This window comes from Siniperca chuatsi, linkage group LG2 (assembly GCF_020085105.1).
Source record: "Siniperca chuatsi isolate FFG_IHB_CAS linkage group LG2, ASM2008510v1, whole genome shotgun sequence".
NCBI lineage: Eukaryota > Metazoa > Chordata > Actinopteri > Centrarchiformes > Sinipercidae > Siniperca > Siniperca chuatsi.
In genome coordinates this window covers 1,905,575-1,929,531 of record NC_058043.1, presented here as the reverse complement: position 1 = coordinate 1,929,531, position 23,957 = coordinate 1,905,575, and the positions used below count along the sequence as shown (strand labels likewise).

Sequence of the window (23,957 nt, the reverse complement as noted above, 5' to 3'; positions counted from 1 at the left end):
CTCCAAAATGAGTTCGTAAAAACTGAATCAAACAAGCCTCAAGACTAAGGGTCCTATCTTTCACCCGGCGCACAGCGCAGCACAAGAGTCATTGCTAGTTTTTGACTGATGCAGTTGTCATTTCCACGCCCAGCTGTGCACCCGTGGGCGAGTTGGTCTTAAAATGACCAACAAAATCTGGTCTAAAGTCAATGGCGCAGTATTTTCCTGCTATTTAAAGGGCGCATTATTCACAAAGTAAGATGCGCCTACATAGGTAGGTTCACAACGTGCGCAGCAGCGCTCATCCTCCTCAGCTAAATATCGGTGCATTTGCTCATATGGAGTCAAATGGAGTTGTTGATGGGACAGAGGATTGGGAGACAGTGGGGGCAGAGGATCCACCAGCCAAGGACCACATACCTGTCCCTCAGCGAAGACGAGTGCTACTGTAAACTTTGCTTATCCCTCCCGGCTGTAACAGACATCTGTAATCTCCTGTCAGATGATTTGCAGACTAACGCCAGCTGTCCCTACGCACTCCCCGTTGCTGTCAAAGTCACTGCTGTGCTGCATTTCTTTGCAAGTGGGTCATTCCAGCATCCCCTGAGTTCTGCATGTGACAATCTGCCATTAAGTTCGGCCATACGCGCAGTTAAATCACTCTGATTGGTTTATTTCATGTTACGCCCAAAACACACCTATGATTAATAAAGAGACTAAATACAACCCCTTTGTGCCTCGCGCCTTACTTTGCGCCCAAATTATGCGCCGATTTAACTAGCAAAAGTGGAGTTAGACACGCCCTAAAGGCACTTCAGACCATGCGCTAAAGATTGTTGAAATACGGCCCTAAGAGTCTACAGACATGCTGGAAGCTCTTTGAGGCAAAGTGGTGCTTTGAGCTAAACTCCAACATCATGCTGCATCATGACAATGTTAACATGCGATGTTCAACGGGTTTAATGGTAACCATGTTCATCATTTTAGTTTAGCGTTGTTAGCATGCTAACATTTGCTAATTAGCATTATTAACACAAAGTGCAGCTGAGGCTGATGGGAACGTCATTAGTTTTGCAGGTATTTGGTCAGAAATTAAGATGCGCCAGATGAAAAGTCAGAGGATCACCAAAATTATTACAGTTCATCCTGAGGGGAACATGAATGTCTTTACAGTCACAGTCCATCATCTAGATGTTGGAATTGTTCGGAATAAGTGAAGACTTTGACCTGCTGGTGGCGCTAGACGAAAAGTCAGGGTATTTCAAAAAGTCAGTAAGATTCATCCTCTGGGCACCGTGGATATCTGTACCAATTGTTTCGCCATGTGCTATCATCTAATATCTAATATCAAGCAAATCACTGGGCTGTTTTTGTAATATGTGAGAACAAAGTGTTTTGGGAACCTGATGAAACATTTTTTAAAATAAAACACTAATATTTTTATTTAGTATTTTCCCAACATCATTTGTTTCCTGAACCAGAACAAACCATGATAAGAATCTGTGCACATCAGGTCACAAGAGGTCCCAACCACTCAGACATCTTGCTCTCACCTAAAGAACATTTCGGAGCCGAGAGGAAATGTATGAACCTGAGAACAGTTCTTATTTTGCTCATTTGCACAAATTAAGATCAATACAGTCTGCAGATCCTTTTGTCTGTTTCTGTTGTCATACCAACAACGAGTACAACTAGATTTTTCTGCGAGCCGGGTGAAGCTCTGGCTACGTAAGACTGGACACACACACACACGCGGATACACACCTCTAGGATTACAGTGCAGATGAGTTTAACACATTGGATGATGGCGTCCTGGCTCCCTGATATCGTCACCTCTCTCTCTGTGGAGTTGGGGAGGAGGTCACCTGCCACCTGCACCTGGGCACCTGTCGTCTGCGCGCACACACACACACACACACAGACAGAGCAGTTATTCTCTACCTGCCTGAAAATATAACGTAAGTTGAGTCAAGCTGAGCAGAAAACACGCTGTCAGATGCTAAAAGCTGCAGGGGAAACAACGGAGAGCCTGTGTGAGGAGGAGAGGTCTGACAGGAATTATGAGCTGTGAGAACATTTGTGGTTTTGTTCATAATTCATAAGGTTATGTGTCAGATCACGTATTAATAGACGCGATGAAGAGAGCCAAGTTTAGACAGCCAGTCGAAGTGAATGAAAGTGAATTTAAAGTCATAGTTTTTGTGTTGTTTAGCAAGTGTCCCGGCGTCCCCCCTCGCCACATCAAATAAATCTGAAGTTCAAATGCATCTGGAATTTATTCACTTAATATTTAGCTTCTTCAGATATCAGTTAGTTGACTCATGTTGCTATGGAAACACACTTATAAGTGATACCTGTCAGATCTGCTACTTAACATTCAGCTTAATACGACTTACCTGAGTAGCATCCTTTGTGTCTTATTTCACACTGAGTTTCTATTCCTGTTGTTGTTCAGTCCGTGTATTTTAAATATCCGGAAGAAAACTCCTGTGAACTGGTTTTGTCCAGGAAACTTCTGATTTATTTCGGGGAGGGGGGGGGGTCGTATATGATTCCCACTGTCTGCTGGATGGACTTCCGTGACGTTAGCGATGATTTGTAAACGTGTGAAGATGTACAAGACTGCATCATTTTGTAATTCGCTGTAAAACTGGATTCCCTCCGCTGGAACTGATTTTCCTCGCTGTCTTTGCAAACACTCACCTCTCTGATCTCCTTGATCTTAGACCCGCCCTTGCCGATGAGGGAGCCACACTGGCTGGCCGGGATGACCAATCGTAAGGTGACTGGAGGCTTGCTGGTCACTGTGCCATTGGCTACCAAGGCTGACAGGTCCTGAGAGAGCGAGAGAGAGAGAAACCGGTGGATTTACCCTGACGAGTCTTAAAAGCACTCGAGGTATTTCCCTTTAGTGTGGCTTCATCCCGCAGCCTGCCTGAAGAATTACAATAAATGCTGATCTGTGCCTCGTTGTTCCCCGCTGTGTTGTTTAGTGTAAGAGGTAACATCTGCCGCTGTGAGCAGAGGGATTAGCCCAGTGGAATCAGCGCTATCGGTGTTTTTAGGAAAACAAATCACAATTCAGATTAAACAAATATGTAACTAAATTCAAAATGAATGTGGCACATTGGAGACGCACGCCAAACTGTGGAGGTGAACAATTTTCTTTTTATAAAAACACACCTTGGACTGAAGGATCATTAAAAACCTTCTCAGTTGAACTGAGTTGCTAGGGAACAGCTTTGACTCCGGTTTATTTGCTCCGCTGTTAATATTAGCAAATACGGCATCTTATATCAGTGACAGTAGCTGTAAATACAAAAAACAAGTGACAAGGAGACGTTCAGTGCAAAGACAGCTTTTATAACTTCTACACAGAAGGATTATGAGCCAATAGTGAAACAAAAGGGCAAAGAGCAGCATGAAAATAGAAGCAGTGAAAGGTATTAATGCAGTAACTTCAGAGGAAATGGTTCTCTTTGGCTCCTTCTCCTTTACACTACAGCCGAGTCTGATGCTGCTCCCTCACTCACTCTTTCACATGATGGTTCACACTTTTCGATCATCATCATCATTTTGCATCTGCACTGAGAGTTTTAATGTTGCTTCACTGTAAGTTGCACGTCTGTCCACATCAGGAGCAAAAAGAAGCATAAAGTAGTTTACACGCTACAGTTTTTTAAGGAACTACGTTGGTAGTTTTTACTGTTTTTGTTTCTGAATTTTGACATAAAAACAAAATGTTGTAAATTATTCTGTTTTTGACCACTAGTAGCGCTGTGGAGCAATGTTTTGACAAGTGGGTTTGTACCAATCACACGCAAGAGGACACACATGCCGACCAGCACCTCTAAAGCTTTTATGGGGGGGGGTTATGTGCTGGATTATTTCTTGGCTCTGAGCAACCAACGGAGAGTCCAAGAAGTTACTAGTCCCGGCCAGGAAATAGTCTGGCACATAACCCCACACTGTTTCCAACAAACTAGATATAACGTGTTAATTAGCGAGCTTTAGAGGTGCTGGTAGGTCGATTTTTGTTACCTTTGCACAGAGCCAGGCTAGTTGTTTCCCACTGTTTCCACTCTTTATGCTAAGCTAAGTTAGCCGGTTGCTGGCGGTAGCTTCTGAGTGAATGTACATGTGATTGGTATGAATTTCAACATCTCTCTGCGAGAAAGCGAATAAGCGAATATTCCAAAATGTCAAACTGGACAAGCGTATAGTTTCCATCAACTACATTTATGTGAATATATTCAGGGAGATTATACGGTAATTTATCGATCACTAACTCTGATACGTCACATAGAGAGGTGGGTGATGTGCAACAAGGGTCCCATCTGGACTTGAACCGGCGACGCTGCGGTTACGTATTCGTCCGCTCCGGAGGTGAACCGGTGGAGAAACTGTACCCTGACATCAGCGTGTATTTATAGAATCTGTTTTCGTCCGCCCTTGTTTTCCGATGTTGTCAGTGTTCTGTGAAAACCACGTATCTCCAAATCGACAACTTTTCGCGAGCTGAGAAAAACGGGCTTTCTGAAAATCCACTGGTGGTGTTTTTTTTGTGGTTTATTTAGCTTTAGAGGCGGGAGAAGTTTTCTCAACCCATGAATGAATACTTTATCCTTCAGTTCCCTTCACCCAACTGTAAAAACATTTTTTTTTTAACTGTCTGACATCTAATATAATTTTTTTGTTCATATTTCCACTCAGGTTTTTGAAGTGAGCTAATTTTAAAATGTGCATAAAGACGAGTGGATGGAAAGGCCGGGTACGCCGCGTCTCTCTCTTCCCCTCTCCCTCTTCTTTAAGCCTTTTCACACATTTTCTTTATGCGCACTATAAAGAGAGTCCACAGATCGTGGAGGTCAGAGGGGAAACATCTCACAGCAGCAGAGAAGAATCCATCCTCTCCCTCCGTCTCTCTGTTTGGTCGGTGCGTTGACTGAACGGACAACTTGTCTGTCAGTCCTTTAATTGCAATGCAGATGGCAGACTGGATTTGCCCCGGTCGAACGTCTCTGTCTCGCTCTCTGTCCCTTTCTGACCTTGACTTTTTCTCTGTTTCTACATCTGTGCCCCCCCCCCCCCCTTACTCTCTCTCTTACTCTCATTTGTGGTCTTTGTAATTTGATGAATAGGCAGCATTCACGTCAGGATAATAACAAGATATTTTTCTGAACGCTCTTAACGCTCTGAATGATTTGCTTTCATATCACAAACAACCTGACATTTCAAAGTGAATTTCATGAGGCTTCATAAGATCCTGAAGAACAGAGCATCTTTCAGTCTCGTTGGCTGGAAGATTCCTGCAGCCTCAGTGTGTTAAACACAGGGCCGAGTCAGCGTGGATCGTCTTGTAATATTTGCATTTTATAATATTGTATATGGTTGCATATGTAGTTGTTTAGTGTTAACAAAATGCCCGTACATTTAAAAATATATATATATATAATGTGCTCAAATATTATTAAGCAGCGGTATCCGTGTAGAGTCGGCCATTTCTGGACATCTACTGCAGAGACGGATATTTTCATCAGTGTTTTATGACAATTATAACATTTTACTGTAAATTTAACTTTATTCAGCTTCAGCATCATCTGTCAGTTGCTACCTTTACATGCACAGTTATGTCTTCTCCTGGTTTTAATGATGTAATGATTTAGACGGTGACCTGGTTACCTGCTGCACCTCTCTCTGACCTCACCCATCTCCACCCCCACCCCCCCACCCCCCCACCCCCCCCCAGCTTTACTCCGTTCTTCCATCTGCTGAAACTGCTGTTCTTTATTGTCCATTAGTCAGAAAAGGCTTCTCTCGTTCTCTCTCTTTTTTAAATTGCATCCCCTCTTCCCCTTCAGCAGCCCCCCTCGCCGTCTCCCCGCCCCCCTTTGGCAGCTTACATCTTCTTTTTCTCTCGCTAAATCTCCCTCTCTCCACTCATTCTGTAAGACTCTCTCTCTCTTGCTCTCTTTAATTAAGTCAGGTAATAAATAGTGGCCTAAATCACCAGGTCTTAATATGATTGGTTCAATCAATTAGGCCGAGTCGAACTTGGGGCCTCGTTCCATCTCAGATGTAAATAGCAGCGCTGCCTCGACCGGGCTGCCCATCAGATGAACGTGATCTGAATGAACGGCTCCCCTCCTTCCCCTCCCAGCACAGATTTATTTATATCATCATGTCACGCAGAAACGTCTAGCGGAAGCTTTCTCCTGTTTTCGCGTGCTCTCGTCGCAGTAATTGACAGCCAGCGCTGCCCCACACGTGCAGAAGCTGTTTCGTGACGCTAGCTGCGAGCTTAGCTGTGGAAAGTGTTTTGTAAAATGACAAATCTGTGGGGGGAGAACAATCGGGTTTTCTTGATCCCGGTAAAGTCGACGATCTCGGACACGTGTGCTTTCTGCGGGGGGTTGATGATGTTTATATGTCTCCGGCTGAAGCTGCGTGTTGTGCGTCTGCGGAGTATGAAGCAGTTTGTGTGTGCGGCTTTGGGTGAGAAAGATGGTTTAGCGTTTATTTTGAACACCGCTGGCTGCTCGTGTCCCCGGTGAGTTTCTTTGGATAAATAGTATTTTCCATCTATATTTCTCTCCAAAATAAACTGCAGTGGAGAGATGCACGGTTCTGATGTTTTTACTCTCTCTGTCCTCGGCCTTTCCGTCCGTCTCTCATTACACATTTTCTTTAATCCTCTCGGCTCTGCTTTCTTATTTATCTCCGAGTATATCACTTTTTTAGTTGCTGTTCTCAGTATTTCCTGCTCCATTTCTTTTATCTTTTCCTTCTTTCCTTAATGTCATCCCTCATTTGACAGCGATTCTCCTCATTTATTTCGACAGATATGTGTTCATCAGCCATTCTGCTTTCTACAACTGTCAGATTCCTTTCATTTGTCTTAGCATTTTCTTATAATTTCTCTGTCTTTGTTATTGCACACAGCACCCGCCTTTACCTCGGCCAGAATGACACTGACTGGCATGAGGGTGGAGCAACATTCATATAATCTGCTCTGTACCTCACGCAGGATATTGGACAATGCTTTAGTTCTGCAACTAACAATTAATCTTCCAGTTATTGTCTTGATTAATCGTTTGGACTTTCGAATATATAACAGTTTAACACCCAAATATATCCACTTGCTATCGCATAAAACAGAGAGAAGCAGGAAATCCTCAAAAACGAGAAGCTGGAACCAGAGAATGAACAATTAATCGATTATCAAAGCAGTTGCCAATTATTTTTCTGCCGGTCGACTAATCATTGCAGCTCTACACTTTGTTTACATGTACTGTAGTAACCTGGTTACTGTAAATGTGCGTGTACATGTAGCAGGTCAGTAATCAGATGCCCTCCTTACCCCCAAGATCATTTTGGCAGCAGCGCTGATGCTGAGCACAGTTTTTCCTCACAGCGTGAATGTCTGATTTTTACAAATCGTAAAAATGTTCAGTGGCGGAAACCCAAATATTTAGACTCAGACTAACTTTGTGTGCTTTGTCCTGCACACGGTCACATGCAGAAGGCCGGTCGGTAACACGGTCACCCCGTAAACAGGGTTCTCGAGGAGAACTGCGAGCTTCCTGCCCCGATTACAGAAACCTGCGGTCTAATTCGCATGACGTTTCAGACGTCAGATTCCTGCAGATAGCCGACAGTCACGGTTACTGAGAGTGTTGACTCGACCATCACTGTCCTGTCCAGAGAAAAAACAACCCACGTCTATGTTCAGCGGCAGCAGGAATGATGATGTCATACCGGCGGAGTCAAAGGATGGCAAAATGGTGGTAAAGGATGGTAATATTAACTCACTGGTGCGACGTTATTGATCCTAATATGAAATCTGTGGGTGCTTTCCATTATGCTAATTATGAAGTCCTCGCTCCTCGTTTATAGCTGATTTCATTCCTCGCTCTGCCCCGTTCGGCTCTTTCACTAATAAACAAATTAAAATTTGTGTTGTTTTTATTGGCTGCTTTGTCACGCTTTGATGCCGCATCAGATCTTGGTGTTGGAGCAGCAGCCATCCGGTGTTTTTAAACTGTCAAACTTTTACTTCATTATTTCTTCAAATTTGATAGAAACTTGAAACTTTATTTATAAACCCAGAACAGATGGCTGACTTCTACACATTCGACAGACGAGGTGCTCGTGTGAGTAATGGCTGGTGCTGATGTGGCGGATTACTTCAGGACAACTTACTTCATCAGTTTACCTTTTTTTCTTGCTAGTGTCTACGTCTAATGTGGACTTATTTTAAATACATATTGTAATAATAGTCTAGAATTATGGGAAAATGCATAGTTTTTAGTCAAATAACATCAAATCCCCCCCTGCCACCACCACAACCACAGCACCGCCCTCTGTGTAGTTTCCTGCTTTTTGTCCTTTGCCAATCACATGCCTGATTGCTGATATTAATTAATAAACCTTGCATTGGGTTAGTCTCTCATTTCATACAACTTGAAGAGTTAAAATGTATAGAACGGGTCTGAAATTGAACTTGTGCCCTGGCACGCCCTGCAGCTGGTTGGTTCAGCGTTGCACTGAAGAACACTTCAGCAGGACAGACACTTGAAGCTTTGTAGGTCTTATGATTGATGCCGCACACATTCTCTCCGATTACACTCTTTATTTAATCCCTTGATCACACTTTTCCTACTTTTTTCTTATAATCTCTCCAATTCAATCTCATTAACTTCATATAGCACCTACTCTTTCCTCATCTCTGCATCTCTTCTCATTTTCTCGACTTTCTTTAAACCCTTCTTCTTCTACCGTCTCTCCCATCTCTCGTCCTCTTATTCCCTCAATCTCTCTCCCTCCTTCCTCATTTCATATATTTGTTTAATCCTGTCAGCAACCCATCGACCACTCTCTAAATCTCTGTCCACTCCCCGCCTCTCTGCGCTCACTCCTCACATTTTTATTTCCATCTCGTTTTCTTCCATTAGGATCACTCAGATTTAAACACCAGCTGTCTGGATTTAATTTCTCAGCGCCCGACATGTTCTCGAGACACTGCGATTCTCCACAGCCAAAACCACTTTGGTGTAATTCGACCCACATGGAGCCACGCTTACCATCAAATTTCCTTTAGATTTTCCTTCCTATCTTGCTTTAACTCGTTAGCATACGGTCTTGTCTCAACACACTTTAAAGCTAGGCTCGGTAATGTGCTTCAGAAGCATTTTTTGTTATATTTGTTGAAATCAATAAATCAAATGCTCTGAAAAGAAGAGAAAAAAATCCGGTATCGGACGTCGCAGGCCTCTAATATACTGTATCTGTTTTTTTTGGGAGTGACTTTGGAGGGAGGGGGTGGGATTTTTTCATTTGGATACTTTCAAAATCTGTCTGTTGCTAGTTTCACTGTGTCACTATATATATATATGTATATATACATATATATATATATATATATATAATATGAGAGAGAGAGCAGAGAGATGCTTTGAGTTGCATAATTGGAACCATAAAAACATTAATTATGCTTCAGTTACCAGGAGGAGGACTGTAGGTAAATACAAACGAAATAAATTGACAGTGAATGTTTTGCAGATAAGTTACGACATTCATTATGTTGAAAAACATGCAAAGTATATTTTCTAATTATGCAAATTCTGTGTTAAGTAATATTGGTTTTACTTAGTAATAAGTTTTAAGTTGAGGTTTGATTTTTGAGGCGATCTGCAATCAGCTTCTACCAGAAAGTAACAAAAATCCATTTAAATGGACAGTGTTTCGATCCCAGCCCGACCTTGATGATGAAGATCAGACCGGGATCGAAACACTGCCCATTTAAATACATTCATCACTGGGTTAATGTGCATGAGTTAATTTTTTTTACCACCTAAATCAAGCAAGTTTTAATGATTTTTTGTATTTATTGTAGAAGCAAGGAAACACGTACTGAACAAAGGAAGGAAACAATAAAACTCCCATCCAGAAAGGAGAACAGGAAACAAACAATAGCTACAATTTGTTAAGAGCTGTCTTTGCATGGAGGAAATATTACAATGTCTTACCCTCAGTTTAATAGAAATATGGGGGGAGAAGGACATAGAGATGACAGATGTCAAATCCGCACGAGGAACACTCACTTGTGTGTGTGTGTGTGTGTGTGTGTGTGTGTGTGAGGTCAGACAATCTCATTAATAAATGGCTCCCTACCAGGGAGCAACCATGTTGTAGAGGAAGTAAAGGTTATGCACTTCACTCAGAGCAGCTCAGGAACACCACTGGGAGCTCAGAGGTGTGTGTGTGTGTGTGTGTGTGAGAGCATGTACTGTATCTACCTCCTCCAGTTTGAACGTGATCATGGTGAAGGCTCTGAACACACAGTCCGTCTGCCCCGTGATGGTGATGATCCTCTCTGGACAGGAGCCCTCTGAGATGTTGATCCTCGCATTGCTCTGTGGGTCCAGACAGAGATGGAGGAACAGGGGAGGGAGGGGAGGGAGGGGGATTGATGGAAATTATTTATGCGGGACAGGAGGGAGGGAAAGAGGGAGGTCAGGAAAGGGAGACAAAGGATGAGGGGATAATGCAAGGGAGGGGAAAACATCGGGGAGGAAGGGAGGCAAGTGGGGAGCAGAGTGGAGGCGAGTTATAATGGGAGGGAGGGAATATGGAGGTTAATGGAGAGAGGGATAGGAGGGGAGGAACGGAGGAGAGAGAAAACACATTAGTGGGGGGGAGGGATATGTGGGCCAAGAAAGAGAAGAGGAGGAGAACCGTTTTCGCCACGCTGCTCCCCGCTCCCTAAAGGAGATTCACCTGTGATGCAGGAGGAGAGAGGGATTACCAGGAGGCTGGAAGAGGGAGGAGAGGGGGAGGGGAGGGAGGCAAGAGAAGAGCAATGTGGTAAATCAAGGTTTTCAGGAAAGGAGGTAGACGGGGGGGAGGAGAGTAGAGGCGGAAATGAAAGGTGGTGAGAATATTGGGGGAGATTAGGGGGAGAAAGATTAAGATGGTTTTGACGAGGAGGAGGATGGAGGTAGACGTGATTCAAGCCGAGGAAATGGAGAGGAGAGGAAAGAGAGTGGGAAGAGATTTATTAAAAGGAAGAGGAGCGAGAGCAGGGAAGGAAAGGAAAGTGAGGGAAAGGATGGGGAGGAGAGAAGAGAGACAAGGTGGTGCAAATATTTGAGGAGAAATAAGAGAAGAAGGTGAAGGTGCAGTAATAACCATACGAGGAAGGACGGAGAGGACGGGTGTCAGGAGAAAATTGAAGTGCGAGTTAGAGGAAGTAATAGATAAATAGAGACGATGAGAGTCAGAGCCTGGTGTTGGATCTGTGGGGGGATTGTAGGTTTGACTCTGCTGGTCCAGAAACAGGGTTATTTTCTTATTTAGAAAACTTCTTCCACCACCCGCTCTGTTCTGCCCCCCCCCCACTAACATAAATAACCATCTTTGCTTGTCCCAAGATAAAATTAAAAAGCTGACATTGCACTCTCCACTTGTGACTGTACTTATAACCCAAAATAAACAGGCGTTCAGAAAATCCACGTTTCTCCTCTCACCTGTAGAGCTGTTTATCCACCGAGATAGTTTTGGTGCGAGTTGCAACCGCAGAGATGTCTGCATTTTTTTTTAATATATAATGGGACTATATGGGACTCGGCTCGTGGAGCTCAAAGCGGCAAAAAAAAAAAAAACATCTGGAAAAACTCAACAGCAAAGTGTCTTTCCAGAAATCACGACCCGGTTACTGAAGATAATCCGCAGATTTGTTGTGAGCAGCTTAATGCGGGAACTAGTAGTAGTTCGGTAACACTTTACATTAGAGTAAACCTATTCAGCATTAACTAGTTGCTTATTGGCGTGCATATTAGCAGCATGTCGTCACCTGACTCACTCGACAGTAGAGCCCGCCCAAAGAAGAGTTTTCAGTATTCGGAGAGATCATCGTCAGTGGAGTCAGCTGATGTTTCCAGTTACAGAAAGAAAGAAAGGATTTGTTTTTCTCAGCCTCAAATATACTTTTCAGCCTCAAACCTCGTTTGTCTTTCTGAGTTTTGTTGATGGTGAACTCAGCGTGTGTGTGTGTGTGTGTGTGTGTGTGTGTGTGTCACTGGGTGAATCACTGTCCTGCAGCAATCAGCCTTGTCTGTTTCACTTATATCTGACCTCTCTATCACTGAACACACTCGCAGAGAGAACTAGACAGATGAGATGCCAAACCAGATTTTTTACATTCTAAGTTTCAGGTGCAGGAGTTGCTATGATCGTGTCTACCCTCGTTATCTTCGGTTTGTTTGGTCTCAGCCTGCCGATCCAGGAGGAGCAGCAACGGCCCAAAAGTCTCTCGTAAGGCAAAGCTAAACTTTTCCTCCACAGAGAAGCTAAACAAGTAACTCAGCTACAGGAGAAAGGAGGTGGAGAAAGGGAGGGTAACTGTAGGTTAAGTAGGAGGATCAGAAGAAGGACAGAGGGATATGGGGAAGGATAGGTGGAGTGATGGCAAGACAGTTAGATGGGTAGTTGAAGGGGGACATATAGATAAATTAATTATAATGAGACTGATTAGATAAAAGGGAGGGAGGAATGAACGAGTGAGTGCTGAGGACAGAGTTAATGGCGGAGGGATGGATAATGAGGGAGATATGTGATGTGGAGGGAGGAAAGAAAGATGGATGGAGGGGCATACATGCAGTTAGAGGGGAAGACAGAACGAACGAACGAACCGCCATGAGGCCGACCTTTGTGTTTTTACTGCGAGTGAAAACTACTGGATGTCTTGCCGTTAAATGTGGCGCTCTCATTCATGCTCCCCTCAGGATGAATTCTAATAACGTTGGCGATTCCCTGACTTTCCATCTAGCGCCGCCATCAGGTCGACACGTTCATTTAATACCTGCAAAACTAACGACGTTCCACCCGCCTCAGCTGCACTTTTTGTGCTAATTAGCAAATGTGCTAACACACTAAACTAAGACGGTGAACGTGGTAAACATTATACCTTCTAAACATCAACATGTCAGCATTGGCATTGTGAGCACGTTAGCGTTTAGCTGTGCTGTGTCTGAGTACAACCTCACAGAGCTGCTAGCATAACTGTAGCTCTTTACTATAAAGACCTAAAGCTCCACATTAATGTGCAGCAGCGTCAGGAATCTGATTGTGTACATTTTTCCACTATACGGTGCCCACAAACGTTCAACAATGAAAAGCATTGTCCATGCATGTGTACACAATGCGATGCGACACATTTTATAAAAAATTACAGTTGCGTGCGACAGCTGTCAGTGGTGACGCAAAATTACGATGATAAGTAAGTGTCCGAAATCTCCGTTTACTGCTCGCTGCTGAGTAAACTGTGTGATTTTGGACTCTCTGTTAAAGTCTGTCTCTCACAAATCCCCCAAACCCGACGCAGAAGCAACAGTAAATCACTGGAGCGCCGCTTTAAATGGCCAATTTAAACCTGCTGTCTGTGGATAAATAAGTACATACAGTATGTTTCATGTGTCTATTTGTGCGGACGAGTTTGTCTTTTCCAAACAACACACCTGCTGTGTGATTGTGTATGTGTGTGTTTCATTTTGTGTGTCTGTTTATTAGTGAGACTCACCCCCTGTTGTCCCGCATATCATCCTCTATAGACTGCAGTCTCCGCTCATTGTTATGAAAATAGAGCAAATATTTGCTCTGTGTGTGTGTGTGTCACACCTTTTGTACAGCGATTGGTAATAAAGCAATGATGGAATAATCTTCTCCTGCTCTCTTGCCATTTATTATCTCAATAAAAATACATTAGCTGGCGTCTCTCGCTCCTCCTCAATCTGTTTGTTTATGTCTCTCACCCGCCTCTATCTATCTATCTATCTATCTATCTATCTATCTATCTATCTATCTATCTATCTATCTATCTATCTATCTATCTATCTATCTATCTATCTATCTATCTATCTATCTATCTATCTATCTATCCATCCATCCATCCATCCATCCATCCATCTTTGCTCCTCTTTCACTCTTCCCTTTTCATCCTTCCCTCTAACTGCATGTATGCTCTTCCGTCCATCTTTCTTTCCTCCCTCCACATCACATTCATTATTCTCTCCCTCTTTTTTTCAAGAATATCTCCCTCATTATCCATCCCTCCGCCATTAACTCTGTCCTCAGCACTCGTTTGTTCATTCCTCTCTCCCTCCCTCACTTTTATCCACTCAATCTTATTATCATTCATTTATCGATACGTCCCCCCTTCAACTACCCATCTATCTAACAGTCACTCCATCTATCATTTCCCATATCCTCCAACTTAACCCCTTTTCTATCAGTTACCCTCTCCAACCCTCCCTCCATCCTTCTGCCCCCCCCCCTTCCTTTGCTTCCTGTCTCTATTAAATCCCTCCCTCCACTTCCTTTCTCCGGTTTCTTGCTCTGCCTTGCGAAAACACGAGTAGCTGAGTTACTCGTTTAGCTTCTTTATGGAAGAAAAGAGTTTAGTTTTCAAAGAGAAGAGTGTTTATTTATTAATTTTATACTGTGGTAACACTTTGGATCAGATTGAGAAATCTTCTAAACTGATTCTGTTGGACGTTTATTCACTCCCACTCTTTCCTGCCCCCCCCCTCCAATAATGCGTGAGATGTGCAGCAGGACGTTGTCTTGCTGTTGTCTTCATTACTCTTCATTTGGAGCGGAGGAAGGATGGACAGCCTTGTCATTCAACTGGATTACTCTGCTCTGTTCTGCTTTATTAGGGAGTCATGCTGCCAGGGGGGGTGTGTGTGTGTGTGTGTGTGAGGGAGAGAGAGAGTGTGTGTGTGTGTGTGTTAGTGAGTGGGTTTGCATGCATGTCTAGGTATGTGTATGTTTGTGTGTGTAAAGCCATTGTGAAGAGCTACAACCTGACATCCATGCTTTTATTGACTTGATGAAAAGGGACTCATTGCATGCTGTGTCCACTCCTTGTGTTCAAAAGTGTGTGTGTGTGTGTGTGTGTGTGTGTCCATGTGGTGATTCTGTGCCAAAAGCCTCTTCAGAAACCTGGCATTGTGCGAAAATGTAGCCTTGAAACGCTGGATTTCACTTGCAGTTCATTGGAGAAAGTGTAAACGGTTGTGTGTGTGTGTGTGTGTGTGTGTGTGTGAGATCTGTCAGTTTGCATAAATAGCGTGAGGGAGTGAGGTGGCGGGATGGGGAATAAAGAAGAGTAATGAGAGGAAGACGTAGCTTATAAATCCAGTATAACTGTATATCCAGTGTTGTGGTTTGTCCTTGAGAGGCAAATATCCATTTAAATATTCATGCTTCCCGCTCTGCGAGTTATGCTGTCAGAGAGAAATGCTTGGGCAAAGACAATCTGTTTTCTCTACCTCCCTCTCCCTTTCTTCTGCCTCTCTCGTTTGCTCATTCTCCCTAAATCTCTCCACAGAGGTGATACCTCAGTTACTCTTTGATTTTTTTTAATAAGGTAATTATTTTAGTGTGTTTGCAGTGTCTGGCCTGGATTTTGTTTGTTTTGGTGTGATTTGATGTAGTTTTAGTTTCAGTAGGTTCATAGTGAAGGGGCGTACACCCGCACTCCGTAATGCATGAATATGGAAAGACGTCACCTGGTCTGATAAATCTTGATTTCTGCTGCCACGTGCAGATGAACGGGTCAGGATTTGGCGTAAACAACGCGAGTCCGTGGATATTTTCTTGGCACACGTCAGGCCCTTGATGAACGCTGACTTTTTACAAACGAAACAAGAGCCGTAAGCATGAAGCCGTCTGCACTGACAGGTAACTACTCATTGATTGGTCGGTCTTGGTGATGTCATCCTGCATCATCAGCACCACATGGATCCACGTGGGGAAATCAGGACGACGTCACTTGTCGGTGCCTTCCAAACCACTGTTGAAACATAAATCTGTTTTTATGCCGATGATGTGACGACGCTGTGGTTAAGGTTTTGGTTCAGGCAACCTAGGTTTACGTTAGGGGACCTTCATCGTCATGGTTACAATAATAACCACAAGTTTAAAGATCGGGGACCGATCGTGGTCATGGTTTAAAAGAAACCAACACTGACTGTCAGCTGGAAACAGGAAGTGAACAGCGGTCTCCCCGTGTTAAAGTCCGGCGTTTGATTTGACAGTTTTGGTGATGTCACCCTGCATCGTCGTCGGCACTGCATGGATCCTCGGAGGAAATCAAATTCTGGTGACTGACGGCAGGTCAGGCAGCACTTCACTGAACCTTATGTGTTTATTTATGCTCTCTGGTGTCACAAAGAGCTCATGAAGAAATAACGAGACTGCAACTCATCCTCATGTTATGAATAACGACGAACAGGTAGAAACAGGATGAAGCACCGTAATATTACGGGACAATATTTACTGCGTGGTCACTACATTTCACTCACTGAGTCGGACACACAAACACAACGCACGCATGCCGACGCTCAAACAGATCGCTAATGAGGTTGCTTCTCTGGCAAGTCATTGCCAGAAGATGGATTTAAACTTGTGAATTTATTCTAATATGATATCTACTATCATAAAATCCTGTCTGCTTTGCTTCCACAGCACAAACAAACCGCCTGTTTTAGTCCACACCAGAGTTTGATTGACAGCTTTCACACCAGCCCAAAATAACTGAACAGGCAAACGCACCAACCGAACACGTGAAAGCACCCGAAAACTTTACTAAAATATTGAATATGGCATTTTGTCTTTCTATATAAGAATATTCATCGGTTCTTCCTCCACATCTCTGCTGGATGTTTTACTTTCAGTCTGAAGGCCAACTGATTTGCGTGATTCACGTTTTATTTTTTGTGGCATTTCACAAGGTAACTTAAAATCCCCTTGACAGATAAATGGAAACATAACTCCTTCCTCACTCTCTCTCTTTCCCTCCCTCTCCGGAGTGTTGATTCATGTGCAGTCATCTTCAAACTATTTCTCTGAGGACACGCATTTCTAAAATAATTTCTCCCTCCAGAATATATTTGTGGGTTATTATTTAACACTTTTCCATGCAAGCAGGGAACTAAATTGAGTACATTTAGGCTCATTAAAACACAGTGGAGTATTGTTTTCTTGTTGAAACACACCGGAAGGAGTTATGTGACCTATTTTGAGCCCAACTCCAGTTAAAGAAAATCTTGAATTTAATCTTTCCTCACATATTTTACCTGCCCGATGTTGCAGGGACATAACAATAAGGACTTGGTGACATAACACCTCATCCTGGTTTCTCCAGTGTAATATGAGGTAGCCATTTTACATTAAATGCACACACACACTCACATTTTTGCTCGTGCACACATTCAACCGATAAATTTCTCCATTTCTCTCTGACTTCCTGTCTTTATCTGTATGTTTGCTCAAGAAAAATCTTGGCTTTACAGTAACTCTCCTCTGGGAATCCCTATCTTTATTCTCTTTAAACCTATAGAAAACTCTCTCTGGTATCCACGTCAGGTGCTGCATGCATTAACACTGTCCTCTGTTCAGCGAGATGAACGCAGAACATTAGACGTTATAGATCCACATGTTTAAGGATTCATACAGCTGCAGCGAGTGACCGGATTGCAAACGTAGCATCTTGCCAGGAGTGGTGAAAGAGGTACTACTCAAGCAAACAACATGAGAAGGTGTTAAAGGATTAGAACCAGCGTTCATTTTGGCACCTGATATTAATTTAGTTTTAGTCTTTCGACGAAAATGTATATTAGTTTGTAAAAGTTTGCTTTTTTATTAGTTTTAGTCAACAAGAACTAAAGACATTTTAAGCTATTTACGCTGAAGCTACAGCTGTCGCCATCTGTGTTGTGCACGGTTACCATGGTTACTTGTTTAAACCAGACTAACGACATAGTCACCACTCGCAGGACTAGCTGGTGCACTACTGTAGCTGGTAAGCTAGCTGTTAACACGCTAGCCAGCGGAGCTAGCTCTAGTCAGTCGGTTTTACCGGCAACATCAATCAAACACTCGTTCCTACCGATAGCAACACAAAGGACGGCGGACTGAAAGTAACGTTAACATTTCATCCACAGCTCTTCCTGATGAAACATTCGCTTACCTTTTGAAAATGTCAGCGCGCCGCCTGCCGGTTTTGTTGCTGCTGCTTTTCAGTGGGATTGTGGATGAATTTATTCTATAAATCAGTGGGTTTTTTTTCCTTCCATGAACCGATTACGTTAGCTAACATTACTGAGACATAACGTTAGGATTGGTTGTTGAATAAGACTTTGCATTAAATTAGTTAATTTGTCCAGCTTTCACATGATCGTTTATGTTGTAATGCTTTCCGTCATAGTTCTCGTTTTCAAAGGCTGCTTTTTATTTGGTTTTTGTCTCGTTTCTTAGTGGAAAAAAAGTCAAATATTTTTCCTTTTCTTTGAAGAAATGAACACTGATTGGAACGATGGCAAAACTGCATCATGAGTAACGCTGTCATTTAAAAAAGCCCTTCGTTTCTTGCTTTCTTAGATGCTCTCTTCTTCTCCTTCTCATTCACTTTTTGTCTCCACGTCCTTCTGGCTCTCTTCCTCAGTCTCACTTTTTGTCTCTCTCTCTGTTTGCATCTCTGTTTTCTTGCAACGACGGAGAGGACAGATATTCTATAGGGAAGCTCCACGCTTACAGCTTCAAGTTGAGCTACCATTTTACAGGCTGCTGACAGCAAAGGCGGCTAAATATGTAAACGTCAACATGGCCAACATCACAGCAGGCGGCCAAAAATACAAAATACAACTTCAGATATTTTACATGCATTCTAAAAATAGGTGGATATGACAGGAATCGACATGCAAGGGGGGGTTCTACTCCTGTTGAAATCTGTGGTAAAGATTCTGATAAAAGCACCTTTTTATGTGCAGCGTAATTACAGCAGAAATAGGCACTAACAGAATATATAATCGTGTTGGATATGGCCGATTTTCCTGCTACCATTGTGTATAAAGATTAAAGTGTGCCCATGCTTCCTGTTTCTCACAGTGTTAGTATGGATTTGCACAGTATTGCACCGCTTTCTGATTATGCTGTAATTAGCAGGATGCATGTGAAGGGTTATCATGGATTAATCGGAGATAGGAGAGGGCGACAGAGACGAGAGAATATACAGGGTGGGGGTGGGCGGCGGGGTCTTACCTCTTCTCGTATTCTCTTCACCGTTTCCCCTTTCTGTGGAAAGACAAGAAACACAGAGCTGCTTTTTTTTTTTTTATGCAGAATGACACTCATCTCTGAACTGTTTACAAAGTGTTTTATTAAAGCCACTAAAATAAGGAATTCAGAGGTATCACGAAAGTGGCTTCGTGTAAAAGAAAAAAAAGTTTGAAAACAACAATGAAAGTTTAAAAGTTTCGTCACTAAATTGTACTTATGTTGTTCTTAGTCATGTGAACCAGTTTTAAACGTAGAAGTAAGAGGAGTCAACAGTATACCCAGCTATGTTTGGTGATCAGTGTCAGCACTGTATGTCTCACACATCATAGGGAACGTTATCTATCTGCATTTAAGACAACCAACACTGACTCATCGCGTTTCATTCAACATCGCAGTTATTCGCCCCAGTGGTGGATCCCTCCAACTGGAATAACTGTGTGTACTCTGTGCAACCCGGTGTTAGGTCGGCTTAAAGGCGCCCCGTGGAGCAATGTTTTTACAAGTGGGTCGCTTTGTTTCAGGCACACGGGAGACGCGACGGTTTCGCGCTATTCTGCTGACTGGCAGATAGTTGGCAGCGGCAGGAAACGCAGCAACGAGCACGAGGAGGAAGAAGACTGCATCTTTAAAAGGTAAGAGAAAGATCAGTTTCATTTAAAGACACCAATATTAACTTTGGGTCGGTGTCTGGATGGGACTCCAGCGTCCGACCATCCTCCGTAAGACTTCTTGTGGCAGCTACTAATGCATCGTGTCGCAATACTAATGCCTTTGCAGGTGAAGGTAGACGCATTTTGTCTCACTAAATAACCAATGCGGCCATTTTTCTGGAGAGGACAGTCTTTGGAAACCAGAAAAAAAAATCCATCAGCATTTACTGTGCATTAAAAGGAGGTTTCAAAAGAGCTTTATTTCACGGGTCTGTCTGAGGAATTTGGTACTCATTATAGGGAAGATAGAGACAGTGCTCCAAAACGGTTTATTAGGTAGCTGTGCTGAGTTTAAAAGCAGTTTTTGATTTCCAGAGGAGTTTCCTTCAAAGAACTGTTAGTAAATATTTTTCATATATGTTGAATTGTATTGCTGCGTTTAGACAAAGCGCACATTTTTTTGATGTTCAGCTCAGAGACTCTGGGTCACACTCAATTAATCAACTGGAAGTGTACCAGTTGAACCAAATCACACAGTTCTTTTCAGGAAACTTCCTAAGAAATGATTTGGTGTTTAAAATAAAGAGTCACCCAAATTATTATATAATTTTTTTTTTTTACTGTTTATGCATTTTGACTGGGGAGAAACCTACAGTTATTGTAAGAGAAACAAGCGATAACTGGGAGACTGCAGGACCAACTGGAGAAATCCAGGTGAGGAAAGTGGATCGGCGATGCTTTCCGCCTACTAATCAGCAGCCGCTGGGACGCCCCCGAGCAGCTTCACCGGTGGAGTTTCTCAGCGGCTGCGAGCAGGTACCTGAGTCTAATGCTGTGAACGTGACACATGAGCTTTCTAGAAGAACTGCGCTGAGGAATTCCTGTGATAAACAAAAATTTTAAAAAAGTAATTATGTTCGTTTCTCATAATATTATCTCATTTTGACACCTGTCCCTATCGCACGAGCCTGTTTAAGCCAGATAGGATGGCTTTAGTGAGCATCAGTTCTACTCTGCCACCTGGCAGCCTCGTTTAATACTCGAAGAAACCCTGGAGAGCAGCTCCTGCGGTGCGACGACAGACTGACGCGACCCAACCAGGACTGTAACACACTGATGCCATCTTTATGTCAGACACTGCAAGCTAATAGACCACGCACTGTAAGCGACGAGGACAGGTAAATCTAAATACATGCTGAAGGAAATCAGCCCCAATCACGGGTTAGTGAATGTGCTGAGAGGGAAGCGGTCATTATCACACTCCACTTGGCTAAAAAAAATCCTACAGGGTTTATTTAACACGTCCACAGTTAAATTGACTGGCATCCCTGGAGAGCAGCTCCTTTTCAGTAAGCAGAGATTGGAATGACATGGCCTGAGTGGGAATTTTACACACTATTAATGCATATTTCATGGCAACTTTATATCGTTGTCGTAGGATTACACTGAATGTTATCTTGAGCGACATGCCAATTTTAGAAAACCATAGTCTGAAGATGGCTCGGATTTTCAGATACATGGTTCATAGATGGGGAGGATTTTCTCATGTCAGTGTTGCTGTGAAATGACTGCACATATTCTAATGCTGCAAAAAATAATTTAATGACTATTACATAGAAGCAATCATTTGCACTGTGCTCTAATTTGTCCTGATGTTAAAAGCCATAATATTCTGTTCCCAGAGAAATCCCTTCTGGTCATTTTAACTGCCTGAAATTCAGGCTTTTGTCTTTTGCATTCAGTGAACTCAAAGATAGCATTTGATTCGCTCCGTGCAGAATAGAAGGAAAAGGTATCAACTACTCACCTTTCCGATAATGCTTCCTACTTCCTGTGGAGAAAATACAAACAGAATATGTTACTATTGTCATCTTCAGAGGACAGACAGACACATGAAGTAAGAAAAACATACACTTTTTTCTAAACAGCCAATCAGAAACTCTTTGTGCACATTTGCACAGGATGGTGATGCTGGCTGAAAATACATGCTGTCAACATTCAGTTTTCCCCCTTTGAAACATACACTGAAAATCTAATCTTTCTTCTTTGTTTTACGGCTTTTCTATTTTAAGTCACACAGTTTTACCAAATTATTTGGTTTTTGTCATCTCGTATGCTCTATCTTTGTGACAGCAGAAAGACTGTAAGTGGATGTAAGTATAATGTTTTATATATAAATATATGGCAGTAAATTCACTGATTGACTCCTCCGTTATACAAAAATTCACTTAGGATAAGGCTGGCGCTATTTTGTATTTTTCTTTCTGTCAACAGATCCCATGAATAAACCAACAACATGTGAGTCTCTCAGGACTTTCTGACTTCCTGTCTGTGGCTCTCAGCTTAAGCCCAGTGGTTCCTATTGAAGACATAAATTTCATTTTTTAAGAAAGCTAAGTAGTGTCTGAAAAAAGCTGCTCACTGTGGTTTGAGTAACATTTATTTAAACAGGAGGGAACAGAGCATCTGTTGGGGACTATTTCCAGCGGCGGATGAATCCACGTGTGGTGCTGTAGTGAGTGTTTGGGGCAGCAGGACGGTGTGTGTGGGACTGAGTCAGAATAAACTACAGTGTGTGTGTTCACGGTGATGAAGGAACATGTCACCCGGTGCAGCAGAGCGGCTCGCTGATGTGTTTTAACAGTTTCTGGATGACGACGGAGGAAGAAGATCCATCAGGCTCTAGCTACACCTGCATTGTTGGTTTTGGTCTTTTCATGAGATTTGTTAAAATATAGAATATTCTGCAGCCTTATCCTTTAAGTCAGTATGAACAGGTAATTTGTACACGTCTCTCCTCACCTTTCCGTGCATGAGGAGGCGCAGTGTGAGTGTCACTCCCATGGCCCCGTCTCCAAACTCCTGCTCACAGTTCATGGTGGTGGTGGTGGTGGTGTGGTGGGTGGAGGTGTGGGTGGACTCTGCCGCTGGGAGACGCATGAAGGTCCAAGGCCCCGAGGCGTATGGCGCTTTCCAGAACACCGCAGAGAACCCTTTGGAGAACCCGGGGAGGAACCCTTGGAGAGCCCTGGAGCTGTGGTAGGGGTGAGGGGAGGTGGGGTCAGGGGGTGGACGGAGGGATGGTACTAGGAGCTGGTGTCAGGACTGGGACTTATCCTTGTTCCCGTTTCTTTCAACTCTGTGGAAAGGAGAAAGATGATAATTGTGATTATTTAACATTTACAGGTCACTATGTTACAGATGAATGTCATATTTCTAAATAAAAAGGTTTATATGATGAATGTGTCAGTTATGGGTTTTTTTTTTTATAAGCTTCAACAGATGTATCAACAGCACCACATCCAACATAAAATTATACAAGACATTTAAGTTTGTAAGAAGAACTGTGCAGTAAGTGTTGACTAATATGACTCAGCAGACACAGATTCAGAAACTACAAGAAGAAATAGGTCGAAACACAGCAGCACTAATGGAGGAACTTCAAACCTGAGAGACAATGTCAACCATTTTTTCCACAATACATTGACTTCAAATGTTTGTGACCTAAACAAGACTAACGGTGTGTCTGTACAGAAAGTCGCCCGTCTGATGGAGCAGGTACGGCTTGAATGTAATCAGTCCAGCTGTCTACAACACAGGCAGCGTAACGGCTCGCGTTTCACTCGCACTAGACGAGCCTTAACGTGACCTGAAGCGTATTTCACAGATGGGCACAGGATGTAGGAGTCTACAGCCGTGCTGGCAGCGTTGGCACAGTGGTGCTTTGAGCTAAATGCTAACATGCTCAAAATGACAATGCTAAGTTTAGCAGGTACAATGTTTATCTCGTTTACCCTCAAGTACACTAACAAACTCTGGTGTGTGTGTGTGCTCACTTGCACTAGTGGGTGTGCATAGTCAAGTGTTGCCAAGTGTGTGTGTGAGTGATTTGCAGTTAGAAATTCTCTTCGTTGTAAACCACCAGCATGTTTGGCTCTATAGCCACGAGGCCTACAAGGCATTTCATTGATTCAACATCCTGAGCGGCAGCAGCAGCGGCAGCCGACTCCGGAGCAATAAGAAGTGTGGAAATTAACATAATTTCTCAAGTGTCAGAAGATAGTCAACAAGTCAGCACGGTAATTTAAAAATTAATTGGGAACTCTGTTTAAAAAGCTTCAGGGGCTGAATTAAATAAGCTTTTGGCCATGGAAATGCCACTCAAGCGTGATGATACTTAAGCATTTCCTTTTACCCCGAACC

At 43.0% G+C, this 23,957-nt stretch overlaps 1 protein-coding gene across 9 annotated transcripts in view; it reads right to left on the bottom strand.

The window, feature by feature from the left end:
* The window catches only part of LOC122886087 (poly(rC)-binding protein 4-like), a 150,042-nt gene that overhangs the window by 52,510 nt on the left and 73,575 nt on the right, over window positions 1–23,957 (bottom strand). For 8 of the 9 annotated variants that reach the window (XM_044218054.1, XM_044217981.1, XM_044218019.1 and 5 more), the window contains exons 3-8: window positions 22,557–22,893; window positions 21,562–21,585; window positions 19,087–19,119; window positions 10,281–10,397; window positions 2,686–2,817; window positions 1,747–1,875 (exon numbers count right to left, since the gene is read on the bottom strand). In XM_044218054.1, coding sequence (XP_044073989.1) covers window positions 1,747–1,875; window positions 2,686–2,817; window positions 10,281–10,397; window positions 19,087–19,119; window positions 21,562–21,585; window positions 22,557–22,694 — 573 coding nt within the window. In that variant the 5' untranslated portion in view covers window positions 22,695–22,893. Of the gene's footprint in view, window positions 1–1,746; window positions 1,876–2,685; window positions 2,818–10,280; window positions 10,398–10,761; window positions 10,797–19,086; window positions 19,120–21,561; window positions 21,586–22,556; window positions 22,894–23,957 lie in introns of those variants that run through there. The other variant, XM_044218047.1, reaches the window with a different exon arrangement.